This window comes from Poecilia latipinna, unplaced genomic scaffold (genome assembly GCF_001443285.1).
Source record: "Poecilia latipinna isolate Pla-1442-1.1 unplaced genomic scaffold, P_latipinna-1.0 Scaffold960, whole genome shotgun sequence".
In the NCBI taxonomy this organism is placed as follows: domain Eukaryota; kingdom Metazoa; phylum Chordata; class Actinopteri; order Cyprinodontiformes; family Poeciliidae; genus Poecilia; species Poecilia latipinna.
The window spans coordinates 193821-213465 of NW_015113576.1; the positions used below are offsets into that span (position 1 = coordinate 193821).

A 19645-nucleotide genomic window follows, 5' to 3' on the forward strand; every position below is an offset into this window, starting at 1 on the left:
ATTTCTCTCCAAAGCGAATTGATTTAATAAGGTTAAGGCTTGCTGGTAAAAGATGAGATGCATCCCCTCCTCTCTCACTGAATAGAAACCTGCTTTCCGTTTTCTCCGTTTCGTCGTAATCTGAATCAGGGTCAAAATATGAAGAGCTGTTCACAAAACAAAACCTGGGCATGAAAAGTTACAGGAAGGAAAACAAAAGAAAATGCAAATGGAATCATGGATTTTTCTTCTCTTTTTTTTCCAGCGGTTTGTGTTATTTTGCAGATTGAATACAAGGTGATATTACAGCTCGAATCAGAAAAGCTACGCACATATCAGAACGATTACAGCCGACATTCAGATAAAGTCCAATCAGACGGAGGGGCAGCAGAGTGATCAAACGAAGGAACATGAAGAGATAACAGAAATAAAACAACTTTCCTCTCCAACGGTGATGACAAAACAGGTGGACGTTGTTACGGCTACCGTGTATCTACATTAAATCAACTGAAAATGCCCTTCGTCTTCTGCTTCATCTCCCTTTCACAAACACGTACTCCCTAAATTTTTTTTTTTTCTCCTTTACTCTTTTCAATCAGAATTGTCTAGTCGTTCTGTACGGCAGCTCCTTTTGAATTTAATTAAAATAGGCTTACTCCATTTAAATACAAACCTTTAAAGTAAGGAGTTCCCCTTCAACCCAACTTTCTCTCAAAGCTGACACTCAGGTTGGACAAAGTATAAAAAGAAAAACAAAAAAAAACAAAACAAAAAAAAACAAACAAACTGTAAATCCCGCCCCCTGGCCCTTTTTAATACACACATTTCTCAAAAATCCTCATGGCCTTCCCCACCCGCCCCACCCACCCAGCTACGCAACTAGTACCCAAACCTAGCTCTGTTATGCCTTCATTACAAACCCCGACCTTCTTACGATCACAAATATAGGTTTTAACAGCTGGACATGTCATGTAGATCTCAAACAATAAACTGGATATCATAGAAGTCATTCATCAAATGATTAAAAGTCAAAGATCTACCTGAAATGTTGCTCAACCAATTACTGCCAGGGCTGGTCTGGAAACGGGCAATTTACATAACATTACCATCCCTTCCTCCCCCCCCCACCCCCCCAAGCTGTTACCCACCACCCCATCTACCAGAAGTCCCGGCGGTGATAAGCATCTGGATCGCAGTATTTTGTCACAACCACCCTGTTGGCAAACTTCCTTCCTGTGAGCCCCTGCATGGCCTTCTGGGAGTCAAAAACTGAAGTGAACTCCACAAAGATCTGGAAAAAGAGGGGGGGGAAAAAACACAAAACACTGAAGTCTGGTGACAGAACAGACCACGACTTGCCACAAACATTCATCTTCCTTGAGCTTTCTCATATTTTGTCATGCTACAATCCTCAAGCAGTGTTTTTAAAGTTGTGCATGAAGGTAAAGAGAAAGGGAAATACTCCGACTCTTACTAATAAAATCTTTGAGGCAAGCATATGTTTCAGCCCTCTTTACTCTGGTGTGTGTAAATAAAGTCACCCCGTATCACAACAGAAATGTACAAAAGACGATAAATTAGTGATAAATTTACACTGACCCATAAAAGACGAAATAAAGCCAGCGATCAAGAGGATATTAGCAGCCAGTTACTGGAAGCCTCAACCGCCTCGAGTCACAGAATGCAATAAGGATGTGTGCAGGTGACTCAAATTAAGCCTGACAGAAAATTTCCGTGGGAAAAAACAAATAAATCTGCATAGATTCAAGATTAAATGGTTCTGTAGTTAAAGCCAACTTGCATTTTTTTAAAAAAAACAAAAAAACAATTTAAGACATTTTATGGCCTTCATTTTAGATGCATGACTTTAAGACTTTTAAAGGATGCATGGACCCTGGAAATCAAATACATGCCACATCTTTCACATTTCAAACATTCTGAGATCTCTTTCTCTCCACCTCGCACTATTTCGTGTTGATCCATCACATAAAATCCAAACTAAATATCTGGTTGTAACGTAACCAAATGCAGAAATGTTCAAATCTGGACTTCGAACACCGCCTACCTTGCCGGTCCCGGGCACCTCCAGGCCGTCCACAGGGCGAGGTATCTCGATGCTCTTGACTTGGCCGTACTTGCTGCACTCCTCCCTCACATCTTCCACAATCTCCTCATATTCTTCGTCGTCCAGGAGCTCCTCTGGGGCCACCATGTTCATCAGACACAGCACTTCAGTGGGCAGGCCGCCCATCTGAGTCACAGAGCTGTTCAGACCCGGGACCTGCAGCGTCACAGGCGTCTGGTTTATGGTTGTCTGGAAGAAAAAAAAAACGCACAGATTGCAAAAAAAAAAAAGGTTCAATTTATTTGGAATCAGATTGCTTTAAGCATGCAGAAGGTCTACCACATCAACAACCAATGTGACATGTCATATTTATAGCCACCCCACCATATTGGGAGTCCTTCTGTTCTGCACTAGAGGATAAACGCCGACATGATCACTATTAAATGTAATTTTAAAAAAAACACCGTAGCTGAAAGGCGAGCAATGTACTGTTCACTCACTTCCTCATTACTACACTAGAACAAAAATCTGCATTTTAGGAGGTCAGGGGTGTGAGTTTCATGCATTGCCTAACAATGTTTATGAAAACTGCATGACTTAACTTGCAAGTCAGCTTGTGTACATTTATATTTTGGATTTTTATTTTACTGTTTAGCAACATAATTTCCACAAACTAAGAGAAAAATGATTATCTGTGATGAAACAAAACCAGGCTTGGAGGGAAAACACTGCAATACATGCAATATTTAAAAGAAACAGTGATGTATTCTTCCCTACTATTATGAACATCAAAAAAATATTTTTTCTTTTTTTTTTTGAAAAAGGCTAAACAAAGAAAAAAAAAGTATCTTAAGTTTAATATGTTTAACTGAAATAATGTATTTTTTCCCCTCCACCAAATCAATTCCAGTGTTAAACTGGATCCACAGCAGTTATTATCTGCCGGACCATAACACTGGTTTTATCACGGCATCAGCTCTTTGCTTCTGCAGAGTTTTGTCAGTGGATTAGGTCAGGCTACTGAAAACATCAATATGTTAAAATGCTGCAAGCATCACGTCTGGTCTGCTTAATTTAAGGCCCAAAGTATAAAAACACTGAGGTTTAACATTAAAATGTGAGATCAGCAGTAGAACAACATAAGCTGACTTAATAACTTGTTGTTTGGTTTATTTGCCTGTTGCATAATGAATGTAGTGCAATACATACAGAGCTGCTTTTCTCCACATTTATCATTTCCAAATGCATTTATAAATACCGTTTGAGGCTCTGCATAGAAACACTGTTGGGCCTTTTCAACAGTGCACTGAAATGCATGACAGGACTGTAAAGAGCAGTCGCCAACACCAATAAAGGTATTTGAAACTGTTTATAAAAATAAATGGGTGGCATGACACATCCATTCTGACAAAAATTCTGAGTAAAACTCATGTAGATCAGAAATCCTTTAAGAGTTTTACTCTTAAAACAAAACTGCTCAAGCACTAATAGTGGCCCAAGAACTACAATAACTTTCGGTGGGACAAACCCTTTGTTTCTATATGAAAACACAAAACATCACCGAAAAGAAAAGATTCCCACTTTCACTTGTTACCACTGTTAAAATGGGACAAACTAGAGAAAACGTAACAGGAATGTGTCCGAGCTTAGCATCGAAGTTCCCACTATCCTGCTGCCAGCAGCTGGAAACTCACCAGAGTGGCGTTCTTGGAGCCCACGCTGGCTCTCTGCACCAGGAGCTTCTTGTCTCCCAGCTGCATGCCGTTCAGCCCGGCGATAGCCTGCAAAGATGCCAACGATTATTTACACCCTCCTGAGACGAGCTCCACTGATGCACATTTTCCTCTGTTGTGACCAATTACCTGATCATTCAAGTTGACGTCAACATATTCACAGAAAGCGTATCCTTTAGACAGGCCTGTGGCGCTGTCTTTCACCAGATTAAAGGCCTTCAGTGGGCCAAATGATGTCAGCAGTTCCTTCACCTAGAAAAACACAAAGTTCTCACATTGAGTCATGTTGCTTACAAATATATGATCTGTTGGCTTGCATTCAGTTAATTTCTAACATTTCAAGGCTCGTGAACATTGAAAAACATGTTATATTATGGGTTGTATCTCAGATTAAAGGCAAAAAACAAACACTGACCTGGTCATCATTCAGGTAGTTCGGCAAACCACCTATAAAGAGCTTGTGAGCCGAATCTGGCACCACTGTGGACACCACACCTGCATCATGTTCAAGGATGGAAGCAAAAACATCACATCAGATGATTACAGGTCACGGCTATGTGGAGAATTTTATGAATATTAATGAAATGTGACAAGCAACTGAGGTTAAAAACCATTAATTGTCTGTGTACCCGGCACATAGACACTGGGGTTCTCGCTCATGCCAGGCAGGGGCTGGTAATCGTGCGGGCGGCGGATTTTCAGGCTCTGGCCTTGAAAGATGATGCCATCAAAGGCCATTGCCTGTGTTGTTTCATCCACCGAACGGAACTGCACAGAAAAGCGATGTCATCAAACACGAATTGATTGTTACATCGTGATCACAAAACGACGGTCCCTGTGATACGTCCCTACCTCCAGGAAGGCAAAGTTCTTATCCTGGTTGATCTGTACTGCAAGCACAGGATTCCCAGGGGCCTGAGTCAGACCCCCCAAACGCATCTGAGCGTTAAAAAAGTCCATCATAGATTCCTGCATTGAAAGGAGGGAAAAGATCAGTGAATTAGCTCAAACTTTTCATAGTTTATTTAAAACGTAAATGTATTACCACAAAAATGCTCAATTAAGAAGTTTTCACCTCTGTGATGCCAAATGGGATGTTGCCCACATACAGGCGGCGAGCCTGCCGGGTCATCTGACTGCCCACCACAGGCACCGGGGTGGGAGTAACAGCCAGGCCATCCGGGGTCATGGTGGGCAGCAGGGCCGTGGCTGGGATCTGTCCGGCCGCTGGGAGAGAAAGAAAGAAAGTGTTTGAAAATCTAGACACTTTTTTTTTTTAAATGCATCTGACCGTTTCATTTGGTGAATGATGGACAGATATGTGGACAGACAGATGGATGCCATGACGAGACAACAGGACAGGGAAGTATATCCTACTGCTGTATTTTTCCACATTTACTAGACCTTAAAATTTGCAATAAATCTCCCCGTTTGCCCAAACTGTGCAGGAACCCTGACTTTACAGTCGTTCTTTATTAAGGAAGCAAGTTTGACTCTGATTATTGATGTTCATCCCAAATGGATGGAGGCAAATGATACCTTGCATGGCTTTGTACTGCATGGGAGTGATGTGTTCAAAACCCGGTGGAGGAACATCCCAGTACTTCTTCACCTTCTTCTTCTTCTCACGATGGGGAGAACGGCTGTTGAACAGAATTAAGGTGAATGTTATTAAAATGTTGAAATTCAACTAAACTTTCCACTAACAAAGCGGACACTAGGTTGCATTTTCTGAAATATACAAAAACAACAACCTATTGACAATTTGCATCCATTAAAAAAAATAAATACAACACTGGACCCCCATCTCGGTTACTTGAATAAAACAGTACAAACTGTCTGAACACAGACAATTGCAGTTGTTGCAACAATGCACAAACCAGCTTTGTGTTCGTTTGCTGTATTACCTTCCAGCTTTGTCTTGGGGGTAGCTGGATGGTGAGCTGAAATGACATTGGAAGGGATTGACATTTCTCTTAACATCAATTTAACTGTTTACATTGACACGTCACAAAAGCTGAGCCCTTTTCACCCTCGCACTCACCAGATCTGGGCACTAGATTGCAGGATTTTGCAACAGTCTGAGAAGTTAGCTCCTATTTTACATCAGTAGGTGTGTGATGCAGGTGTGTTTTTAAAGTGGGAGGTAACACATGTGGGATCTTTTACCAGAGGTCGCATGCAAATCCCAATCCCACATATGGGAATAAAAGAGAGTTTGTTGGCATTTGTTTGTCTGGACCCAACAAACAAATTCTTCCCCTGGTTCAGGTATTTGAACTATCAATTCAATCTCAATACAATAGTCTAAAATATGTGTGTACAAGTTGGAATCAACAGGCAAACTTGATTCAGGATAATAAAAAAAAACAGAGAGAGAGAGTACATGTTTAAACCGTCAATCTTTTCATTACTTTTAACATCGTTTCCTGCAGTTTGATGAAGATATTAATGATCAACAGATGTTTGTTTAAAGAATGGAATAAAGTAATTCTATCACCATTACAGTGATCGAAATCAGTCCATTTTCCCTTTATCAACCAAACATTTTTCAGCTGCTCAATAAATGAACCAAAGGTGAAAAACTTTTTCTGTCTGTAAGCAAATCTGAAAACAGCAGACTCTTTATTTTGACCTTAGTAGAATTAAAACCGTTAAATGGGTTAGAGTCACATACTTTGATACACAAATGAAAATAATCTTAATCTCTTGGGTTAAAATATTAATGATCAAGAAACCTGAAACATTTTTTTTAGAGCTGGTGGAAAAACTGGCAAATGGCATAAGCCACAAATTTGATTGCTGCATCTCCTTTTACGGCAGATGGATCTGCTGCCTCTGGATGACGGGGGCTGTGTAAGAACACTAGGATTTACATCTGTGAAAAGATCCATGTGAACAGCTGGCAGCTAATACTTTTGACCTGAACAGCTCAATAATTTAAACTGTGCAATATTTTCAGGAGAACTTAGTTCAAATGTTCAGATTATAGATTAAGCCCGTAGTGGTTCCAAGAGTCTCGATATTTTCAAGTAATATTCAAAAACAAAGGTGCAAGTTGTTGCTTTGGGTGTTGAAAGTCTTTTATACCAAGTCTGCTTGGTGCACAAAACTAAGAATCTGGAGCAAAGGGCTTGGGAAAGTAATCATGAGTATAATAGTTAATTAATAATACACCTTTTAATATTTCTAGATCAAATTAAAAGCCAGGAATGTGCAGCTGCATAACTTAATTTGCTTGGTTTGGTCAAGTGAATCAATCCTCACATCAGTTCAGCTGCAGAGTTCATAAGGTGACAGGAGTTTATCAGCCTGTTGACGTTGCTGAACGTCCATACTGACCTGCGCCTGTGTCTTCGCTCCTTACTGTCTCCACGGCGGTCCCTGCTGCGTCTGTCCCTGTCTCTGCTCCTCCGTTTCCTCTCTCTGCTGCGGCTGCGGGACGAAGAGCGGCGGTGGTGGCGGTTCTCTTTGTCCCTTTCCGCTGTGGAAAATAAGAGCTTGTAAACCAGTAGGACTGCTTTATATTTTTGGAATAGGATATAAAGTTAACTTTCTAACGCAAAAGGTCACCTTCTTAATATTTATTTTCCAACTTGGTAGTATTTGCAAAATATTCTACAACCCTTTCTTCAGATGACATTGTTTTGAAATAAACTCTTGGAAGTTTGCCAATATGCTTACTAAAATTATAAACACCAGGAGTAATAGCGCAAATAGTGAAAAGATGCAATTTTAACATAAATCACTATAAAATCTACGGCGCTACCTAAATGTGTACAGTTTTGCCATTTGAATAAAATCTGCAATTATTCATACTTAATCAGATATAGAAAATTATAAAGAAAGTTTAAAAAGTATGCACCCTGGGAGTAGCTTGTTTTGGGCCTGATGTTAAAGGCGTGGTCGGCTGATTGTTTTTATTTTTTTATCCAATGTTAATAGTGGTAGATGAAAGGTAAGCGACACATAAATATTCACTGTACACTACGCAGCTGAAGCGGATGGATGCCAGGCATTAGGAAACCCACGGTGTACATCAAAGTTTTTTAAAAAGTACCGCTGTCCAGTTTCCATTAAGCTCATTATTCTGTATAACCTACAGTGAACAACCCTAGTTAATTTAAGAACAATGGTGCACTTGAGGGGCTCTGAGACTGTGTGACAGTAAAGAGCCTTTCAGCGTCCCTGCAAATAGACACATCCACGATTGGCTAAAATGATGGCGGCGGTTTAAATCTGACCCACAAACCTGTTGTTTGGTTATTGATGTGCGGCTAATTTACTTACCTTGCTTGTTTTCAGACAACTGTCTCTCAAACTCGTCGTAGTCCGACATCTCTGGGTGGAAGCCTGTTACGCTCTCTGGGACTGCGTTGTTCAGTCGGCGGTGGCTAGCTTCTGCTAGCAACAAAGTGAGCTACACTTTTAAACACAAGCTGTTAGCTGGAAATATCTTCGACGAATTAGCTTTGACGAGCGGATAATTTCACGACGGATTTACCAAAAATGAATAACCAACACACGTATAAAGTGTTGTGGTGTGTATTTTACAACGTAACAGACATGAATGATTGAGAAAGAAAAACGTGCTCGTTAGCCTGCCTGCTAACGTTAGCCGATTAGCTTGTAGCAAAGTCCAGAAGAATAGGCCTGCTGCAACACACACTACGGACGAATGAATGAGACACTTTCACGAGCTAGATGCAAGTCCCAAAGGGTCACAGACCTACAAAGTGAAGTTATTTGACTTGGTAAGCCAGAAATTAGCGCCTTCAGAAGTTTAAACGTTATACAAAACAATAAAGATTTCGCTATGCCCGCTTTTTCTGCTCCGTCTCCCAGGCAGCCCCTGACATCGGAAGTTGATGACTGTGGGGTTTCCGCTCATCCAGATTACCAGTAATAACCGAGTCAGAATAAAAGCGAAGATTAAACTCGTCTTCTAATTGTTCATTCTCTAAAGAGAAAGTGATATAAGTAGATATAAGTGATATAAGTAGAAATAATTCACAATTTTCAGTTAAAGTATTTCTTTATATGAAAAAGAAACACGGCTATTCTGGGACACTCCACAATCCTGCGTGCATTTACGAATGGAAACAATAATCAGCAACATCCGAGGGTGGTTGTGATACTCAAACTGCTCAGTTAGCCCAATGTGTGCTAATGTATCCCTCACTCACCATTACACCACCACCACAGTTCGAACCACTGATATAGTGGATGAATGAATTTGTGCTTTCAGCTTCGAGAAAATTCAAAATGTTTTATGCTATGGTGAAGACATTAAGCAACACATAAGAAACAACATTGCAATAGAAAAAATGAGCCTTGCTTTAAAGGAACTAAGTGTTTCAACGTTTTTGCAGTTTTCAATGAGTTTCTTCCAGATTAATGGAACATGAAGCTGCTGCTTCTTCATGTCTGGTTCTGATTCTGGGGATGCAGAGTAGAATAGAATCAGTCTGGAAGATTGATACAAAAAACAGATCTTTAAGTATTTTGGTGCTAAAATTTGGTGTTTTATAAACCAGCAAAAGTATTTATTCACTGAGATAAAGAGAGCCAGTATAAACACTTTATAACTGGGGTGATGTGCTTTATTTTCCTAGTTTTAGTGAGAATGCGAGCAGCAGGGCTTTGGATCAGCTGCAGCCTCTGATTGATTTTTGTTTAGGTAAACCTGTAAAGATACTGTTGCAGTAATCAATTCAACTAAAGATAAACACATGGATGGGTTTCTCTAGATCTTGTAGGGACATTAGTCATTTAATCCTAGGAAATGTTCTTAAGGTAATAGAAGGCTGACTTTGTAATGTCTTCATGTGTCTCTTAAGGTTCAGGCATGAGTTCATCACTATACCCAAATTTCCAGAAACAACCAGTATATTCTAACTGGAATAACTGAAGCTGTGTTTTGATTTTTGATTCTTAATGATCTCTCTGGAGTTCCAAAAATAATCACTTCAGTTTTATTTTTATTCAGCTGAAAAAAGTTATGTGACATCCATGCATTGATTTGTTCAGTGTTCATAGTCACCTGGTGACGCTGTGTAACGCAAAGCTGCATGGCTATGGCAACTGACATTATTTATGATCTAAGCAAGCAGGAGCATGTTAAGCATGTAGATATTAAATAAGAGGGCCCCTAAAATGGAATCTTGGAGAAGAAAACTGAAGTAGTTTCCACTTTTCTCGTCCATCATGAGTAAGACTAAAAACATGAACAAAAAGTCAGAGCAAATCACTTTGTTTCAAACATCAAACACAGTTAATGACATCAATACCGTAACGACAATGAGAAATCAGTTAGTGGGGGGAAAACAAACCGTTTATTTCACTTCTACTAACACAATTTCTTAATGAATCATCAGCACTCATCGGAGAGATTTGTTTTTGAAGGTTACAGAATAAAACGTTATATTTTTATATGAATTCAAATGCTTTACTGCCATTTGACTCATGCTGCAAGTAGAAACTGTCCCAGGTGGAAATGTGTGAACTGGCAGGAACCTCAGTTAACTTTGCAGCTCCCTTATTGCTCTTGAACTGTTTACTCATGGACTCATGGTTACACAGTATTATTCTGCTGTAGAACAAAATCCTAAATAATTGCCTTCACTACCAAAATAGTTGCATTTCATAGCAGATTACAACCAGCTGCTTTGAAATTTGAAGAGAGATCACAAACGCTCTTTTTACATGCACATGTTGTGAAGAACAGTTCCTCTGTTTCTGCTGACGATTTTTTGCTGTTTCCACAGAATTTCTTTTTTTACAAGGAACCAAAACCTACACAATATTACAAAAAACCTCATAGTGTTATGTAGTGGAATAGCTCAGAGCCATAATATATAAAACTGTGCTATTTTCACAATGCAATACAAGATTCCTAATACCAGAAGCGTAGGAAGTTACATTTATGGTAACTTGGTTGAAGACATATACAAAAGTTGCTTGGAATCCTTTGAAGAAAGAAAGAAATGCAGCATTAAAACTAGGCAGAGGTGCAACTGGTGTTCCCAATGGTAAGAATAAATAAAAACGACCAACATTTCTGAGACAAAATGCAAGGTTAGCGATAAAACCAGTAACTTGTTGATCGACATTTGGTGCCCCGGCACCAAAGGTTTGAGACTAACCTATCCTGCCATACCTATGTATTTTTCTAATTTCTAATTTAATGATTGTCCTCCTCATCTTTAAATATGGAGGACTGCAACAAAATATGGAGTTTTTCTAAACGTGGATCATATAAAAAAAATCCATTGAGACAAACAAAACAATAAAAGCAATGAAAATCATCCTGAAATTGGTATTATTTGTTCAAAGTATTCTAAAAATGAGTCACAACTTAAAATTAAAAAAAAAAAAAAAAAAAATTACACACTGGAAGTTAATACACTTACGGGATTGTGTCAAAGCAGAATACAAACAAAGTTATATAAATTTGGATATTTAACAAACTGCAGTCATCTAAAGTAGTGTTTGAATTGCTGCCCTCCAGCAGATCAAGATAAAAAAAAATGTCTTTGCAAAACACAAATGAAGAAAAAAAAAAATGACTGAAGAACCACCATAATTACAGTCCTCTGTGATTGCAGAAACACTTAATTTCATTTCAAAAGAATTCCCTTGTCTCTACCTCCACAATACAGCTGACATCAATCATTTTCATGTTAGCAAAGATCTGTCAAATGAAAATACATATAAATTGTATTAAAAAAAAAAACAGAAATGTGGAAAGATAAGATGTAATAAAAGGTGTTTTTCTGCATTAGGAGGGGATGAGCCTCTTCTGACTTCACCTCTACCGTCTGTGTCAAGGAGAAATTCTCCCTTCGCACTTCCTTCTCCCCTCAGTGCCTGAATCGGTACGAGATGGGCAGCAGCAGGTTATTTTTCTTCAACGCCTGCACTCTGCTGACCGTCTCTTCGTCCAGGGCGAGGTAGCAGCGTCGGGCGTAATCCAGCAGCTTCTCCTTGGAGGGGTCAAACTCTCCCACTTCGGCCACTTTCTCGGGGGCCACGAGATGGAGCTCGGCGATGGGTGTGGTGGAGGCCACGGTGTTGCGGTCAACACCGTGGATTTGGAAGGCCTTGGTCATGTTTTTGAGGCGCTGGTACGTCAGGAGAATCTTCTTGTAGCGAAAAAGCACTCCTGCGGCGTCTTTCACTGACAAAGAGAAAGGCAGAGCAGAGTTAGCCGCAGCCGGAATGACAATGAAATTCGGGGTCTCTCTTTTTCAGGATCTCCATGTCACCTCTCTGCCGCTCTCGCGGCGCTCGGAGGACTCGCCTCCTCTTTAACTGCTGCCTGTTGGTGCTAATTGCCTCTGACATTACATCGTCCCCTTCGTCCTCCTCGATGAAGCCGTCCTCCTCCAAGAACTCATCAGATTCTCCCAGCAGTGAGAGGGAATCTGTAAGGGCGAAAAATAATTTGCTTCACAAAACCCAGTAGGCAAAGGACACATGTATGAGACACTGACTTCATTAAAGTAACACTATAATACAATGGCTGCTGTTAAACCGCCTCGGCCATATTATGCGGCTTTGGGATTGTTCAGAAGGTATGCTCTGTTTTTAGACAGAGCAGTGTTTGCAGATGGATATAATCACATTTTTTAATAATTTAATAATTTTTTCCAGCTTTTTCAGGCTTCTAAAAGAGCAAAATCTATAAATGCTTAATACTTACAGATGTTTGTAATTTATCTTTAAATGACATGCTTTTGGTTTGATTTGCTCCATTACTCCTAGTGTAAACACCTTATCCATCAGTATTTATATTACTGACTAAAGGACCACGTTTTTTTTCAAACTTAGCCACATCTTCATCTCTGACAAAACCTAAAACTGATTTTTTCCCCTCATTCTTCCCTGTCAGTGAAGAGCAGAATTGCTATTCTTAAACTAGACTTTTTGTCTGTATCATATTACTCTGACTTATTTCATTTTATTTACATATGTTAATGTTAATGTAACACATGTATCTTTTAACTTTCTAGTGCAAGTCTTGAAAGTCAGGAAAAAGGAGATGCTGATCTGTAGGAATTTCCTCATTAAATCAAATAAGCAGATACATAATTTAATTTTCATTACCTGGGACATTGAGTCCACTCAGCTGGTTTAAGGATGATCTCGCAGCATTGTTGTTTTTGCTGTTGCTGCCACTGCCTGTTGTACTTGAGGTGCTGTGACTGTGGCCTTGCAAAAGGGCCTGCGATTGTGTTGTGTTGTACAAAGCATTCATATTAGAGAGCTGAGAGGATATTGGATTGGAGACGTGGTTTTTGGCAGGCACCATAGTGGGAGGACCAGGCCTTCGCTGGACAAACTGGCGCTGAGGGAAATGCTGTTGGTCTGCTTTCTGCTGTTCTATAAAAAAAAAAAAGAAAGTACAAAGTGGGTTGAGACTTAGAGATCATGAAAATGTAATAAATAAACAAACAGCCCCACAAGCTGGAATCAAAAAGCATAAGTGATTTTTTTTTTTTTTTTTTTTTTACCCGGGGGGGGGTTTTCCTCTCTTCTTGCCCTCCAGTTGAATCGTCTAGATTCATATCCTGATTTAAGAAAAACACAAAAAGGGAAATTCTTATTTTTATTTTAAAAAAAGAACCGCTTCAACAACGTTTCAACATTAATCTGATGATTGACAGTGTTTTCCGATGGCAAGAGTCTTTCCACACCGTTGCTGTACTGACTCTGACCCTGCTCCGGTCCCTGGCTCTTCGTGGAAAAGATGAAGCGGTCCAGCTGGCACCGCAGGAAGTCCCGCTCCTCCTCCAGATCCTCGATTCTTTTCTGCAGCCACGAGTTTTTCTCCACAGAGATCTGGAGCTGGGTGCGCAGGTTGTTGATCACCATGTACGAGTTGCTGACTGTGGACGGGCCCGCACTCGAGGCTGGTTCTGAGGATGACAAGAACGGCTCCAGTGTTCGCAGGTGCTGCACCACAAAACAAGAGCCGTGACAGGTGACAGCAAATGCATCGCGTGACTTTTACCGTCAAAGTTCTGATCGCTCTGGTTGAAGAACCCCTGCTGCTCAAAGTTGTTCTCTTCAAAGGGAATGGCAATCTCATAGGTGTCCTCACTTTTTGGAGCTGAAAAAAGGCAAAATCGTTAAATATCTCATGATCTAAAGCAGAATAACCACATTTACTTGCAGCAATTAACTACAAGGTTGCAATCAAAAGCAAATTGTTGCCAATTTCCCTCACTTCCCTCGAGCCAAAGTGTTTTGGAGAATCAGTTGCTGATTTAGAGTTGCTTTTTAGAACAATATATATATATACAATTACTTTTCCTAATACTTTAATACTTTAATACGTCAGTGGTCAAAGACTACCGTTGTCAAGAGGTATATTTTGCAACTCTACAATGAATTCTCCTTTTGAAATGCTATGCTGTAAAATAATCAAATAGGAGTTTGCTGACCCAGCTACACAAGATGTATGACTAATGTGCAAGTCCAAGGAAAACTGGGTTATGCTGAAGGCATCCTTGTACTCTGTGAGTCTCTTAGCAACCTTTATGGAATGAAAAGCAGCGGTTGGGGGTCTTCAAAGACTTTAGTTGTAATCTTTTTTGCTGAAGGGTTAGAAATTCTCAACCAACTCTTTCTTCATGCATTTCAAAAGAAATCTAAATAAAACCAGTCCCGTGCGTAACCAATTGCTTCTTTTATCAGCAACAGATATCAGTGAACAAAGAGCAGAAGGTGGCCGTGTCCAGAAGGATACAAAACTACTTAGATAACTAATTCCACAGTTTAGTTCTTCACTAATTTTGTCTAGTTGTTAGAGGAGCGTGGGTTTTGTTCCGATGGCTTTTTAGTTCACTTGTGTTTGTTATGTTATTTCTACTCATTGTCGACTTATTTTAAACATTGTTTTTGACGTCTTTATTAATCCATTAGTTCTCTATTTATTATCTTTGTGATGTTATGGAAGAGTGCAATGTCTCTGTGCAGTGTGCAGTGTAACAAACAAATTTCTCCTACAGGAGAGAAATAAACTCTAACTTTGTGTGTAAGCAGCATTTAAAGGTAATTGCCACTAATTAGTTACATCTGAAGAACTGACCCATTTTATTCAGAAATATACAAATTGTATCTACATTTCCCACTAGGAAATTTTCGCTGTACTCAGGTGTGCTGAAGTGTACTTTCTGTAGTTAGGAAACTATGTATGGTTTACCTGGTTACTAGATGATGACAATCTGTTCATAAAGTGCTAAATAAACACTATCACATGTTCATAACATTTTTCAACGACAGTCTGCATTTTAAAATCAGACAAAACGATCACAAGTGAGGGAGAAATTTTCAAAAGTAGGACAGTTTGTCTATATTGGGTAGGTATTACTGGAATCATCTGTTTTTCTGCTCCTTTCAGTGATAACAGTGATTTAGATACGGACTTTAAAACAACTAAGACCTTACTCTGCAGGTGAAAAGAGCCTACATGGCCCTTTGATGTGGAAGGTCCATCACTCCTGTTACCGTCCTCCATCTGCCACAGACAAAAGTTAAGTGAACCGAAAATAATGTGAACAAGTCACAAATACACATGCAGAAAACATGAAGCTTAATTCTTAATTATATATTAAAAATAGAGACACTATTTCTAAACCTCTGTTCACGGAGGAACCTTCACCTGTGTTTTTTTTTTTTTTTTTTTTGTCTAGACGGACAGAAAATCAGAACTAATTAAATTCGATGACACAGAAATTATTTCACACGGATTAAATGTTTGGGAAATATATGTCTGAAGCGTCTTGAAGAAAGGAGAAAGGAGTTAGCTCAAAACAAGGTTAGCCTGTTAGCCCAGAAAATGTAGCCAGACTATAATCACCATTTCGTTTTTTATACACAATAAGTACTTTAATTCCGTCATTCTTGCTCTAAAAAAAAATCTCTGCTTTAAATATATACCGTAGAAACTGGTACGTACCATTTTAGGATTAGTTATAACTTAGTGGTGCATATGTAATAAGCCGTTATTACTCAGTCATATCGCCATTTCAGCGGTTCGTCTGCTAGCTAACAAGCTAACAATAACAATTACGGCATATTTTTTCAGCACCGAATGACGTCATTTCCGGCTGTTGACTGACGGTTTATATGCTAGTGAGAAAACATTTACGAAAGGTTTTATGTAGTGAGCATTCATATATTTGGATTTAGTTTATTTATACTGAAAGACAAGTCGATAAAAAATGAAACGAGATGAAACACAAATTATACTTCTTTGGATAAATGTTGCTAAAAAGCAACAATGCTGAAGTTAGCTTCTGATTTGTAGATTCCGAAGATGTCCTTCAGAGTAAAGGGCTATTTCTCTCTAAAAGTAAAAATCTTACCTTTAACTCGCTATAGATCGAAATCTAAAGATTCAGAACAGTTAAACTCGTACCAAGCGATTTTATGGTCATTACTGTTTGACGTTTTATTAACTGTAAAAGTTATTCAAATTGTGAAAACAACAAAAAAAATCATAATAATTCAAGTTTTTTTTTTTTTTTTTTTTTTTTTTTTATTTTTTCCTTTTAAAATAAGTCCAGTTTACCCACGTCTTCTTTCGTTTGAAAATACAACTTATTAAAGTTTGGCTTGATTCATTTTTGTTCATGTTTACTATAATAAAAGGATCACTTATTTTCTGATACCATCTAAATATCAGTACTAAAACTGATTCACCAAGTTGGCTATAAACGAGTGTTTGCGATACATTGTTCATATTTCATGTTTCATGTCTACCTTTATTTGTTTTATGGTGAAAGAACGAACATGTAGGACAACAACTTTGAGGTGTATGAAACTGCACCTCTTCTAGAGATCGAAGTTAGTCATGAGTTCATGAAATTCTGCGGAATAGCCCTTTAGTGAAGAGCCGAATCAGATGCTAACTTCAACACTCCCAAAACTGTACATTATTTTTCCGCTCTGGCATATTATCGTAAATAATTGTACATTCTTTGACAAGCGTTTACTTAAACGCATTGCTACTAAGTTTGTGTAAAGAATTCAGTGACAATTTCAGAGAGTAAAAGAGGAAGATCCCAGCTGTGCTGTGCCCTTTGTTGTTGGGTAAAACTGCGGGACAGGTTAAACAGGTGACAAGGTGTCAGGTTTCGGCGGCTGGTTTCTCCCACATGCGATACAGAGGCAGACAACATACGACCTTGGTCCAAATTTACTTCTTTAATATCAAACATTCGCCTTCCCAACAAATAGGTAAGTGAATAATCTTTTCTAAAAGCAATTAAAATATTTCAAATGAGGTTTCGTTTTAAGCTTACCTTTCAAAATAATGACTATCAGGATGACTGATGACTATCAGGACAGGTGTGGCAACTGTTTTGGCCAGACCAGAGTAAACATGTACTAAAATATGGAGTTACGACACATGTCCTGCAGTTTTTATGAACACATTTCTTTTGTATTTTTATCTTTAACTGGTTAATTTTCAGATCATGTAATAATGATGTCTTTCAGTCGCATTTGTAGTTAAAGTTCACCAGAGGAGACATTTGTTGTGAGTTGTTTCTGTATTGACGAGCTCAAACCAAATTAAACCGATTCCAAATCCAAACTCACTTTTGTTTAACTTTAATATATTTTAATCTTGTTTTAATGATTTTTGTGACACAACTACAGGTGCCACTGCTTTCCTCATTTTTGGCTAGCTACTTTATGTTATGTTACATATCTTTGCAATAGGATTTCGCTTTTAAAAGCTCTTCGTTGCTTTATACTGTACAGGAGAGAACCAGGTCAAGGTGCTATAGAAAGGAGAAAAAAAAAGAAAAAATAAACAAAGCATTAACAACAGGAGTTAGGATCAGTGTGGTACCAGTGATTTTGTTAAAAGTAAATGTGGAATTGTTTCCTTGATGGATAAATGTAGTTTGATTAAAAGCTGGATTCATTTCTTGTTTGTTTACACATCTTCACCAAAGATGTCTAGTGTTGGGGTGCTGTAGGTTTCCAGGATAAGACCACCCATTTTTATACGATGAGCAAGAGGTCACAAGTGTGAACAGCTAACATGGTACACAACACTGTTGTCTAAATGAGCTCTTCCTTCTCTTACAGTGCAGCCATGAGACCGAAGTATGACGGGTTGTCCCATTGTAAGCTCGCTCTGGTGTTTGCCGTGGTGATGGACGTGCTGGGTGTGACGTTCCTGCTGGTAGGCGTCTTTGCTTCCCTAGAGATCCAGGGCGAAGACTTTGGGGATCTGCTGGTGTACTCTGGAGCTCTGTTGGTGCTCTTTTCCATGGCCGGCTGGGTGCTTTGGTATAGCGGCAACATCGAAGGTCTGCATTTACAAAAAGACCCGAGTGGACATATGGGTTCTGCTATGGACCGACTGGCTCGCTCGGTCAGCCGGAGGATGCGGCTCCCCAGGACGCGCAGCAGTCCCCGTTAAACGGTCGAGGCATCGGCCTGGTTTTGATTCCTGTTGAGCCAACTTACTTGAAACAAAAGCCTAATTCAAGGCTTTTGTCAGTTTTTGATAAAAAAAAAGACCCATCAACCTTTGTTTTTATAAACAGAATATGTATGTTTTGATTAAGTATGCACACATGCACTAGTTTATATAGTCTTTGATATTAAAACTTTATCAATGAATGAGTGTCTTTTCTCAGCTGCCTTGTTAATAATTTATTGTCTTTGCTACAGGTATATCTCAATAATTTAAAACATCCTCAAAAAGTTAATTTCAGTAAATCTGTTGAAAATGTTGTGCTCACATATATTCATATTTTATATATATTTATACATTTATTGCTACTTATTTTGATGATCATGGGTCACACTCGATGAAAACCCAAACCCTTTGGGTCAGCTAATGTGTTAAAGAACCACAAGTTGTTTTAATAGTGGCCTCCAGTTTGTCTGCATTGCTGCGTTTGGTGTCCTCGTCTTCCACTTGATGATCCTCTGGAGCAATGGTTCCCAGTCCTGGTCCTCGAGTACGCCTGCCCTGCATCTTTTAGATGTTTCCTTGCTTCCAAACAACTGACTTAAATGTATGGCGGATTAAAAGGTTTCTGCAGCATTTGGTGTTTGCAGAGGCGATCATTTGGATGAAGTTTGCTGGAACAGAGACTCATCTCATCTCAACATGCAGGGCAGGGGTACTTGAGGAACAGGTTTGGTAGTCAGTGCTCTAGATTGGGGTTCAGGTCAGACCAGTTTGCATGTCAATCAAGTATAGCAACATTATGATCATTAAAGCTGGTATTGATGCTTGTGGCAGTCTGGGCAGGCCCAAGGTTCTGCTGGGAAATGAAAACATCCCCATCAAGCTCGTCAGTAAAGGGAAGCGTGCTCTAACAGTTCCTGTAACAGATTTTGGACTTTTTTTTTTTTTTTAATAAGACATACTAGAAAAACACCAGCAGATGGAACCCCAAATCATCTGAGGATCTTCACACTGAGAAAGTGTTTAGTTCATGTTTTCTTCTCTCAAAGTCATAACATTTTTTAAATTTGACTTTGTGCTAAACAATGGGCACAACATGCCTGCAAAATACCCATCACACCAAATGCTTAAGAAACTCTTTTTGAAGAGAGACCTGAAAATGGGCTCTGGTTATCCCTACTGCTTGTGTATCTACTACACTTTTTCCTTCCACTAAACTTTATATTACTACAAAGCAGTCTGAACAGCCAGCTTCTTCTTAGTGGCTTACCCTTTTTGCCAAATGTGTTATTGACTCTCTACTGGAAAACAATGTCAAGTCAGTAAATAATAATAAAAAAATCTACATTTAAAGCAGTTGAAAGTAATATTGTAATTTCCATAGTCACCAATTTTTAGACATGCTTTAGCTGGAAGCTATCA

General features: G+C 39.1%; 2 protein-coding genes and 1 long non-coding RNA gene across 6 annotated transcripts; 1 reads left to right on the forward strand and 2 right to left on the reverse strand.

The window, feature by feature from the left end:
- Window positions 1–232: 232 nt before the first annotated feature.
- On the reverse strand, window positions 233–8655 carry u2af2a (U2 small nuclear RNA auxiliary factor 2a). 4 transcript variants are annotated; one of them, XM_015049814.1, is made up of 12 exons: window positions 8068–8655; window positions 7120–7261; window positions 5685–5720; window positions 5317–5420; window positions 4853–5004; window positions 4630–4746; window positions 4407–4545; window positions 4193–4272; window positions 3907–4029; window positions 3739–3825; window positions 2045–2293; window positions 233–1270 (listed from the first exon to the last, which is right to left on the reverse strand). In XM_015049814.1, exons 1-12 carry the CDS (start codon window positions 8114–8116, stop codon window positions 1136–1138), a joined length of 1413 nt encoding a protein of 470 aa, XP_014905300.1. In that variant the 5' UTR covers window positions 8117–8655; the 3' UTR covers window positions 233–1135. The 4 variants fall into 4 exon arrangements, with proteins under 4 accessions (XP_014905300.1, XP_014905299.1, XP_014905302.1 ...); XM_015049813.1 differs by having other exon boundaries at window positions 4389–4545; XM_015049816.1 differs by lacking the exon at window positions 5685–5720.
- A 1876-nt stretch (window positions 8656–10531) lies between these two features.
- On the reverse strand, window positions 10532–15874 carry LOC106958085 (coiled-coil domain-containing protein 106-like). Its single transcript, XM_015049823.1, has 8 exons — window positions 15743–15874; window positions 15232–15301; window positions 13793–13891; window positions 13476–13697; window positions 13293–13349; window positions 12886–13161; window positions 12045–12203; window positions 10532–11956 (listed from the first exon to the last, which is right to left on the reverse strand). The coding sequence occupies exons 1-8, from the start codon at window positions 15743–15745 to the stop codon at window positions 11640–11642; spliced, it is 1203 nt and encodes a 400-aa protein (XP_014905309.1). The 5' UTR covers window positions 15746–15874; the 3' UTR covers window positions 10532–11639.
- Window positions 15875–16601: 727 nt separating this feature from the next.
- On the forward strand, window positions 16602–19562 carry LOC106958082 (uncharacterized). Its single transcript, XR_001427084.1, has 2 exons — window positions 16602–17025; window positions 17887–19562. It is a non-coding gene; the product is annotated as an uncharacterized LOC106958082 (long non-coding RNA).
- The last annotated feature ends 83 nt before the right edge of the window (window positions 19563–19645 follow it).

Bases quoted from the DNA above. Each gene is read 5' to 3' on its own strand.
- u2af2a (XM_015049813.1), bottom strand. From the start codon at position 8,116: ATGTCGGACTACGACGAGTTTGAGAGACAGTTGTCTGAAAACAAGCAA. The intron at 7,262-8,067 runs GTAAGTAAATTA...TATTTTCCACAG, and splicing joins GTTGTCTGAAAACAAGCAAG to CGGAAAGGGACAAAGAGAAC. The intron at 1,271-2,044 runs GTAGGCGGTGTT...CTCTTTTTCCAG, and splicing joins AGGTGCCCGGGACCGGCAAG to ATCTTTGTGGAGTTCACTTC.
- LOC106958085 (XM_015049823.1), bottom strand. The intron at 13,350-13,475 runs GTGTGGAAAGAC...TTCTTAAATCAG, and splicing joins TCAGAGTCAGTACAGCAACG to GATATGAATCTAGACGATTC. The intron at 13,162-13,292 runs GTAAAAAAAAAA...TTTTTTTTATAG, and splicing joins AGAGGAAAACCCCCCCCCGG to AACAGCAGAAAGCAGACCAA.